Consider the following 10,700-nt stretch of genomic DNA (forward strand, 5'->3'; position numbering starts at 1 on the left):
CATCATACGCATGAAGCTCCCAGGACTGTTGCAGAGACCCTGCGGCAGACGGTTGTACTCATACAAGCCCATGGGAGTGGTGAAGGCTGAATACTTCCTGTCGTCCTCATGGAGTGGCATATTGTAGAACCCGGAAGTCAAATCCATCGTACTGAACAGACAGTTCCCTCCCAGCGCCGCCAAACAATCTGCCTGGTGAGGAAGGGGATGGGCGTCTTTCAGGGTCCTCTTGTTCAGCCAGCGGAAGTCTGTACAGATGCGGAGATCTCCATTTTTTTTCCACACAAGCACCAAAGGTGATGCGTACTCGCTTGATGATTTTCTGATGATCTCCCTTTCCTCCATCTCACTCAGCACTTGACGCAGCTTCTGATACTGGCCAGGGGGCACTCGCCTGTATGGGAGTCTGAATGGTCTGTTATCTGACAGGTGTATGCGGTGAACAAAGTCCTTTGCCTCCCCGCAGTCAAGATTGTGGCGTGAAAAGACATCCTCATACTGCAAAACAAGGTCAGCCAGTCTCCTCCTACAGTCACCAGATACTTCACAAGACTCAATATCGACACCACTGAGCCCAACTGACCTGAGCTTGTCTTTGGCTGAGCTAGCATCTGCAGCTGGAGGCACGGCTGACTGAGCGCAGCTAGCAAGTGGAACCTCTGAGTGCTCTGCACCATCCACGTCCTCAAGTGCCACGACAGGGTAGACATCAGCCAGCTTTGCATTGCGCCTCAATAACACAGGTTTGTTAGACGTGTTAATGAGCTTTAATGGGACCCATCTGTCCCCCCACAATGTAGTCACAATCTTTGCGACCAAAACACCCCTGGGAGCCGAATGAGATGACGTGGGTTCTGTCATGACGGCACTTCCTGGAGAAACAGCAGTGTTTTTGGGCAGTCTCCCCCACAGGAGATATTCGCGCCCAGGTTCGAGGCAGGTAGCTGAGTTACACCTTACTGTACCGACCTTGTCGGGAACTTCTCCACCTTTCCAGGGATTTAGACCAGACAGCATGGACAGGAATTGTTCAGTTTCTGGGTCTCCAGAAGGGCAGGGACCGGACACTATCTTCCAGTAGGACTCACAAAGCTTTGACTGATGCAGGATGCGTTTTATGACGTTGGTTCCCAGTATCAACTCATCATGCTGTCCTGGAACAACAAGAGTGGGAACTAACATCCTACAGCCATGCACTTCCATCTCCACATCAAAAGCACACTTAGGACTAACACGAAGTCCACCACATCCAACAAGGACTACATTCACATCAATCAGCTTTTGGTCTGTAATCACTCCGGCCTCTCTCAGCCTCATCTCAGCTTCCTCACTAATGCTGCAGGCCATCGAACCACTGTCCAACATTCCACCCATTTTCACTGTCCCACCCATTTTCACAGTCGTGTAGAAGAGACTGTCACTGCTGCCAACTCTGTGAACATTCTGGTAGACAACAACTTCAGAGTCATCACATGAGCCTCTCACTGAAGTGTAAACACTTTCAGCATCTGACATGTCATCACTTTGGGAGTCGGTGGTGCGACCTGTACTGCCTCCCTCCGAATACAGGTCGGCTAGTTTCCCGCAGACTGTGGCTGGGGAGAGTTATTAGCTGGACAGTTCATTCTGGTGTGGCCAGGAGCATGGCAGGCAAAACACAGTCTCTCAGACATGCAGTGTGAAATAGTAGTGTGGCTGGAGTCATTACAGACTTTACAACCCACCTCTCTGGCACGTCGCTCATTAGGGGCCCGCTGGAACTTCCCACCACGTGTTGGATGATAATCGTCACGCCGCTGCATCTTCTCCATCATCTCTTGAAACATGTCGACCACACGAGTGAGAAGCCTCTCCTCCGACTGTTGGAGATTATGTGCCACAACTGGTACAGAGGCTCGGCTTTGAGCATGCTGGGAACCACCCTGACAAGAAACAGACGCCGAAGAGGGGCATGGAGGATGACACACCTGTTGTTGAGCCTGGAGAGAGGAAGATGAGGGTAATGGACTTGCATTATGACACTGCTCATATGCTGCCAGGCTGGACGACGTCAGGCTGGACTGCTCAGAGGCGATGGTTGTGACTTGGCTTTTCAGCTGTGGAGCACCAGTGGTTCTGCCAGTTGCCCTCAACTCTCTCTGATAATCATCAACCCTCAGCTGAACATCACGTGAAGTCCACTCATGTATTGGTTTACACTTCAAGGTGCAGGATAACTCCGGGTCAGGGCAGTGTTTGACAAACATGAGAGCCACCTCATCATTCATGCTCTCCGTCTGCTTCCCACGTCTACGCAGGCCCTCAAGAGCCAGGTCTGCTGCCTTGTTCAGTCTTATCCAGTAATCAACTGGGTTTTCTCTGTGTTTTGGCAGAGTAGCATAAAAGTCGGCAAGGGGGAGACATGAGGGAGCTTCGCTGAAGTATTGGAGAAGAACATCATATATCAGTTCAGGTTTCTGTTTAACATCAAGTGTAGGATCACTACGCAAGGCAATCTTCACAACATCTCTGGCCTTGCCCATTAAGTGGCCCATGATCTCTTCAGCTCGTTCACATACAGGTATGTCCTGTTTTCTGAGGTGAGTATTTGTCATGTCAATCCAGTCCTGGACCGAGTGTTTGTCAGTGCCGTCACCTCTGTATGTCTGGAGTACCTTATCTGGTTTAACATGGACTGTCACATGTGATAGGTCATGTCTGATGTCACATTGTGAGTTCTGGGCAGTAGAGGCAGTCTGGTGGTCACTAGTCAAGTTCACAACACCAGCTGACATTAGCTTGGAGACAATTGACTCACCTATTTGAGCACCTAACTGTCCAACCATGTCCGTAAGGTGGTGAATGGCATCAACATCGCTGCGGGCTGTGGAATTAAGGGGACCCTCCCTCATTAACCCACCCACAGGAGTACAACCTGGGCTCAGACCCGAACCCGTTTCTACACAACCATCAGGTGTGAACTTTGAATGTCCTACAGCCCCACCGTCAGCAACATCATGGAACCAAACACCCCTGCCTTTAGGCAAAGTAGGACTAGCAAACCTATCCATTGCAATTTAGTGGCTGATCTCAACCATCAAATGTACTTGCGTTGTGTTTTAAATGAGAGGAATAGAGAAAAAAAAAATAAAAAAATAAAAGCATTAGAGTAACACGTATATCACTAAACAAAAACAGTCTGCTCACAGATCACAAGAATTTAAAACAAAGTGCCCTAAACCACAGTCTCCCATAAAACCACAAAAGGATCCTGAAGTGTAGATCAGGGCGGCTGCACAGCATCCACGGCGACGAGCGTCAAGCTGGTCTGAAGATCCGAAGGGTCACGGCACCAGTGTAACGGATATGATTTTGTGCGTGTTTAGGGCTCAAAGATGACAACACAGATCACTGTTCTCCAGCTTTTATTCCTGTAGAAGACATTAATCTCGCATTAATAGTCTTCTGATTTTTCTCTATGTGCACTCTGCTCCCTCAGCAATGCGGAGTAGCAATGTCTCACAGTAAAAAAACATTTTAAAACAATGGTTTTAACACCTCTCTTCATAACAGTAAATCAAAAACAAATGCCACCTGGTGGCCACATTAATACAGTGCAGTGGGGTGGAATAACTAAACAGAGACAAACTTTACAACTTAAAATAAAAACACATACACATACCTGTAGAAGACATTAATCTCGCATTAATAGTCTTCTGATTTTTCTCTATGTGCACTCTGCTCCTAAACATGCAGACAAGAACAGCGTTTATACAAGCTGTGCTGCAAAATATACGTCACACAAAATTCGCGCCAAAACGGTGGAAACAAAGACATCCATAAAACTTATTAAAACGGTCAAAACAACACAAAACAGCTTTATAACGCGATATTGTACAACAGTAAGCAACATACACCAGAGGCTATGACATAAATAGCTAGATTTATGGAGCGAACAACACAATATCTCTGCAGTTTACATCTAGCACAACTTACCCTCAGCAATGCGGAGTAGCAATGTGAGGGGAGTGACGGGAGAAGCTACGGAAGCTCAGGAGGAGCTACGGAAACCCAGGAGGCTCAAACTAGGTAGAGTGCAAAAAGGACTACAGGCAAATAAGTCAAACAATCAAAAATAAGAGTGACTCATTAAAATAAAATTCACAAATACTTATTACGCCAACAAACATGAATTTAAAGTAATAATAATAAAAGTGCATTTTTAACTCTGTTACACCATGACTCCTCTTCACACTATAAAACGCTGTAAGCCTCCTGGCAGTGGCACCAGCCAGTCCTAGTTGGACCGTCGGTGAGCAGTCGTCGACCTAGTTTTTGTGTCGCTACCCGTCGGCCCCCGTCTGCCTTCTTTTCAGCCGATACAACATGTTGAATGATGGACTACAATAAAATCTACTTGTGCAGTTTTTACAAATAAAAACATGAGCTTTTAGTACCACATTCTCTCTTTTTTTTTTTTTTAACCAGACTGTAAATATATATTTATATCTTCTGTGAAGGTGGGAATTCAAAAACAGGTCATAATCATAGACTTTAACAGACGAAGCCTTAGAGCCTCACCTACAGGTTTCTGCAGGGGGCTTTGGAGTCCCGCCCTCCCCCCCTATAGTGTGTGTGGATGGAGACATGAGCTAATCACACCTGTAAACATGTTCATGTCTGCTGTAAAAACAGGCTTTTTGAATGGGTGTGTATGTGACTTCCTGTGCTTCTGCAGCCAGCCTCTAGTGGACACTCCAGGTACTGCAGGGTTTTCCCCTAGAGAGGGGACACTTTACACTCCAAACAATGAAGTGTGTTTCTGCCGTTTCCTTTCTATCGTTAGTGTGACGGTGGTGTGGTTCGACTGGCTGCAAAATAAATGGCCCCCCCAAAAGCATAAAAGACATATCTTTGATCCTTGTGACCCTGAAGCCCTGATCCGGACCCTCTGACCACCTCAGAAACTTTTGCCAATTCTTAATAATCTGCCCATCTCGCATATTTCGGTTTTAGACAAGCTTGATTCTCTATTATTGTTGGTTTTTATCGGGGTGTTTTTGCCCCCTCTCATCTCCACCTTAAACCCACCCATTATTGGGCCCCCCCTCTGGATGCTCCATCGTCCCGTTTCCTCCTCACACAGTCCCAATGAGCAGAGACGTAGGAGAGGGATGAACATGTGAACATGTCACAGGTCATCTCGGCAAATATTCAGTCCGATGACAGAAAAGAAATAAACTGACAGCGATTCCACATTTTTAAGGAGGTCGTTTAATGTCTCAGAAACATCATCGCTATCTAGCATGGTAGTGGTGAGACTGGTCAAACACAGGAGACGAATGAAACATACAAAATAATTCATGTCAGAAAAATAAGCAGAGAAGATTATAGTTAATGCAAAAGATAAAAGTACAGTCAGCATAAACAGCATTGTAACCTATTACTGCTACTTTTATTGGATAAACCCCTGAGTTTGAAAAAGAAGAAGAAGAAGAAGAAACCAGAAAAATATAAACAGAAAAAATACAAAGTTGGCAGTTTTTCTAGAAATTAAGAAAGTGAGAGAGACTGTTTTGGGTGGAGCGTCTGCGTATCAACTCATCGCTGACACCAGACATGATTGCGTTTTTCAAGTTTTTAATATTTACAAAAAGACGACAAAAAAAAAAGAAGTTAGTAAGCATGTCCGTGTGAGCTGGAGACAAAATATTCATGAAGATAATACTGAAATTAACACCATTTTTACTTCAACGAATTCACAATTATTATTTTTTTAAAGAAACATAAAATTGTTTAATCTAATACCAAAAAAAAAAAAAAATCAAAAGATACATCAAACACATAAAAGTGGACGCCATCACATCTTTACAGGTCGGAGTTGAGAGAGGCACCGTGCTCTCTGTGCAAAGGGCGGGCTGCGGGGCGGCCCGGTCCCTTCCCTTTCTCCGGTGCAGTCTTCTCTCCCATCGATACCTCACCGCACACACGATTATTATCGAGTCTAAAAAGAAACAAAAAACCGACTGTTCCAACAACCTGCTCCCCTCGTGCAAACACTGAGATGGAGACGGGGGTGGTGGGGTGGTGGTAGAGTGGTGGGGGGGGGGCGGAGGGGGGGGATTGTTCTCGGCTGCCAAGAGCCACAAAGCAACCATTGTTTCCCAAATTGTCTGGAAGTGATCCTATTAAAACTAACAATGAACGAGCCGCTCTGCTAATGATTTCAACCATGCTCAAAGGCAACAGGTTTGTACTGCAGTCACCTCAGTGACCAGCCCTCTGCTTGTGTCGCACGCAGAGGCTCCGTAATATCATACAAGGCTACTGAGTCATCAGCTTCTGTCTGTGTTAAAATAGTGGCCATCCTGTAAACACGCCCTGTAAAGATGTCGATTCGGGGGAAGTTGAGTTGTTTGGCTCAAAGCTTCTTTTAATTTTTTTTGTTTATTTTTTTTTTGTCAGCTGGCTGATGAAGAGCAGAAACATCACAAATAAATATGACGGAAGAAACAAAGACGAACGCGTCGATCTCAAGGCCGCTCACTGAACGGGTTCTTTAAGAACACGAGCTCTGCCTCGAGTGTGGTCCGAGTCGAGACCAGTCGTCCTCTGAACGAAGCTTCACAAATAAATTAGACGGACGACCCCAAAGAGTACATCGACTCAGAGAGAGCCGCCAGCAATGTGCCAAGCGACCCTCTTTGTTCACACGTGCTCACTTTAAAGTCGATCGCCTTCAGTCATCGAAACTCAGCTGATTCTCCTTAAAGAAGGAGCTGGAGTACACAAGCTCTTCTTCCTTCTCACTAATTGGATTTGATTGTACAATAATTGAAATCAGGTTTGCTTTTACTCGCTGCTCTTTGATTGTTTTTTATTGCTCAGCTAAGAGACTCTACAGAAATCTTTGTTACAATCAAGCCACGCATCAACGGATCCGTTCACCTCCACTCGTGTTTTTTGTGTTTGAAGACGAGATTTCAGCTGATTCTGGTTTTTCAACTCATCGGATTAATTTTCTTTCTGTGTCCCAAAGTGTCGTCCTTCTTCTAACACACACACACACACACACACCAAATGAGACCTGGAGTTCAACCTATTTTGATTTTGTTTGATTTCTCACTTCTGCTCCTTGCCTCCCCACCTCCCACTTCGGCGCATTTACAAGACCTGGAACTTCCAGGAGTTCTGGTCTTTGTAGTCCAGACAGTCAGTGGCATTGAAATTGAGCTTCCAGGCAGCTTGGTCCTTGTAGTCTAGACAGTCGACAGCTCCAAAGCCCAGCGAGGCGGCTGTGTAGCCCTGGGAGGAGAGGGAGGCCGGTGACTGGCTGAGGGGCCCACCCATCGAGGAGGCCGTGATGGGGCTCAGGGCCCCTCCGGTGCCCGACAGCTGCGGGTGCATCGGGGACAAGTAGGAGCTACAGTCCAGGCCTGTGAAGTAGGATGATGAGCCTGCATAACTCTGGCTGTAGGCCGGGGCCTGGGTGTAGGTCATAGGGTAAGTGGAGGTGCGCTGCATGCAGGGGGTGGTGGAGACCGACAGCGGGTCAGGCAGCGGGGAGATGGAGGCCGGGCTCCAGATGGACACCGTGGCACTGGCCGAGCTGGAGCTAGGGGTGATGGCGGTGCCCGGAGGAGGGGGCGGAGGGCTGTAGGGTCCATTGGTGGGGTTAGCACTGGCCTCAGCGTTGCTATCTCGGGCGGGGGACGCCTTCTTCTTTGGGGGCCGTGGTTTGGACTGGCCTGTGCTCTGCTGCTGCTGCTGGCGGCACTTTGCACGACGGTTCTTAAACCAGACCTGGAGAAGAGCGGAGGGCGAGGTTATCCCATCAGAACTAAATATATACATCAACATTTAAAAGCAATATACCTGCTACAATATCTCTCTCTCTCTCTCTCTCTCTCTCTCTCTCTCTCTCTCTCTCACACGCACACACACACAGAGGCAGCCATGTCAATAAAAGTGATACTAATAATAATAATATTAGAGCATACAGTAAAAGCGGTTTGTTGTGTGTTACCTGGACTCTGGACTCGGGCAGGTTGATCTTCAGGGCCACCTCCTCCCTCATGAAGATATCCGGGTAGCGGGTTTTGGCGAACAGCGCCTCGAGGATGTCCAGCTGCGCGCGCGTGAAGGTGGTGCGCTCCCGGCGCTGCTTACGCGGTGTGCCTTCATGGAAAAAACCAACAAAAACACATTTATTACGTTATAGTTATTCTGTTATTAAAACAACAATCAATCAAACAAACACTTGTTGGCAGTCTCAAAAAGGCCTCCATGGTTCTGAAACTTTCGATTTAAAATTTCATTTATAAAGAATTCAACAGGCCGAATGATTGGAGAGGATATTAAACTCGTCATATGCTAAATTTACGTTGATTCATTTCTTTAAATAAAGAATGAATAACATAGATATTTACTCAAATTAATTCGGGCAACGATCTTCTCTTAAATTCACAAATAAAATGATTGAATTTACGCCAGGTGCTACATTTAATAAGTCACATCAGATATGAGGATTTTAAGAGATGGCCTTTTTATTTCTCTGGAGGAAAATGTATTTTTATTTCCGTGAAAAATGTCCCGTGTCGTTTATCGAGGAGACAAATTGGATCGAAAATTGAAAAGATCAATTGATTAATTCGGTCTTATTGTTCTCACACGGTCCGTGTCAATCGAAAAGCACTTTGAGAAAAACGAAACACGTTGATTTTTGTCTAAAAATAATAATAATAATTTTAAAAAAAGATCGTGGATTGAAAGTGATGTGCTGCGTCAGGACGGTCAGCTTTGTTCCAGGCTTTGTGCCATCAGTGGCAGACTTTGATTTCAACTCCTGTTGTTAAATGTGACAGATGCCGAGGAGGCCGTCAGAACAATGTCAGAAGTGTAATAACTATCATAATACAACAATGAGGATCCTTTTTGTGAATATAGGTTACATGATAAGAGCAACAGCTTGGAGTCTGTGTGAACAGGCTGCGTCTCAATTCACACACACAATGTATTATTGTTGTTTGTTTTAACTCTGTAATCCGCACGTATCTTATAGGTCAAGTGAACACATGTTTGTGAATGCTGGAGAATCAGAGAGAGAGAGAGATGCAGTTTCTCATCACAAAACATCGCCGCACAGATTTATGTAAAAAAGAAAATAATAATAAAAAAGTGAATCCACTCGGAACGTTTTTACGCAAAAGTGACAAACTGAGAATCTTTTCTTTTGAATTCTTCCGGATTTTACATTTCATAATATTTTTTCTTTAAACAACAATACATCAACACTTTAAAATAATTAATAATGATAATTTAAAAAATCGGTCGGTGACAAGTCAAAGGCCTTTTACTTACTGGGGTATCCAACGGCGGCGGAGTGGAGCAGATCCATGCCCGGGCCGGACAGCGTTAACCCGTTCACGGCGTAATGGGGTTGCTTAATGTAGGACATCATGCCTCCTGCCGGCTTTAAAACACTCCCTCACTCCCTCACTCTCTCTCTCCTTCTCTCAGACCGGGGGCCGGGTCTCCTAGCTAGTCTCCAGGGGGGTGTCTCTCTCTCTCTCTCTCTTACTCTCTCTCTCTCTCTCTCTCTTTTCTGTCACTCCCTCCCTCTCTGTTTTTCTTTGAGCCTTGGTTCTTTGTCTCTTTGTTGTTTATTTTTGTTTTTCCCCCTTTGCTATCTTTCTAATGCTGCTTTCCTGACTTAGTGCCGTTGAACCAGACACCTTTGATTTTTCTAGCTGTTTAGATAACAGCCGCGCGCCTTTCCACCTGACGCGTAAATTCCCAGCTGAATCACGCACCTGTTAAACTCTCTCTATCCAAATAAAAAGGACAACAACAACCTAAATCGACCCAAGACTGTAAAGTCAGACACCAGAGTACAGAATGGCAGAGGCTGACTTAATCAAGACCGATGCTAGGATGCTGTCTTCCCCACAATAAAAAAAAAAAGTCGTGCGTAACTTCGGTGCGCACCGACGTCGCCAGGTGAAAGGTAACCAAAAGCAGAAGTTCCACAGCAGGTTAGTTGTCCGCGGTCGGTAGGTCGGTTGGTGTAGCAAAGGGCCTTTGGGTCGTACCTGGTCCCTGAGAGAGGAGAGGATCCGGATCTGCACAGTGGACAAGTGAGGGGAGCAAGAAGAGGCTGGCTAATTAGAAGTAACTTCTTACCCAAGTAGACACTTAGAGCCCTCCCTCTCTCTCTCTCTCTCTCTCTCTCTCTCTCTCTCTCTCCCTCCCTCTCTCTCTCTCTCTCTCTCTCTCTCCCTCCCTCTCTCTCTCTCTCTCCCCCCCCCCTCCCCCCCCCCCTCTCTGGTGCACGCTCACGGAAATTTCCGCATTTCCAGTCTACTGTATGTTCATGTTGAGCTTGCAGTTCTTAATATTTAAACTTGAAAATGATCAAAGTGATTGTTGAAGTTTTTTTCATCACTAATTTAAACGTGTTGATTTTTTTTACCACACAAACAGCCGGTTCTCTGACCTGTTGATCTGTAGCTCACACAGTCACCGGAGTTTGATTGGAAAAACTCCAAAATAAAAAAATAAAGGATTTATGAAGTTTTAGAGTTAGATGGGTCTATAAAAGTATTTGTTTAACTTTCACAGTTATGTTGACTAAATCTTGGTTTTAGAAGAAAGGAAAACGGGGGAAAAAACTGTTAGCCTTTTTATTGTTAGGGACCGATTTTCTAAATTGGCCTCCTAAA

The 10,700-nt window shown here is 45.6% G+C and overlaps 1 protein-coding gene across 2 annotated transcripts; it reads right to left on the bottom strand.

Moving 5' to 3' along the window:
- Positions 1–6,844: 6,844 nt before the first annotated feature.
- Positions 6,845–10,224, bottom strand: LOC306830371 (homeobox protein otx5-A-like). 2 transcript variants are annotated; one of them, XM_079353801.1, is made up of 4 exons: positions 9,340–10,224; positions 8,006–8,157; positions 7,127–7,782; positions 6,845–7,031 (listed from the first exon to the last, which is right to left on the bottom strand). In XM_079353801.1, the coding sequence occupies exons 1-3, from the start codon at positions 9,437–9,439 to the stop codon at positions 7,144–7,146; spliced, it is 891 nt and encodes a 296-aa protein (XP_079209927.1). In that variant the 5' UTR covers positions 9,440–10,224; the 3' UTR covers positions 6,845–7,031; positions 7,127–7,143. The 2 variants fall into 2 exon arrangements, with proteins under 2 accessions (XP_079209927.1, XP_079209926.1); XM_079353800.1 differs by having other exon boundaries at positions 6,845–7,782; positions 9,340–10,222.
- Between the last annotated feature and the right edge of the window lie 476 nt (positions 10,225–10,700).

The sequence above is a fragment of the Symphodus melops genome (genome assembly GCF_947650265.1).
Source record: "Symphodus melops genome assembly, chromosome: 10".
In the NCBI taxonomy this organism is placed as follows: Eukaryota; Metazoa; Chordata; class Actinopteri; order Labriformes; family Labridae; genus Symphodus; species Symphodus melops.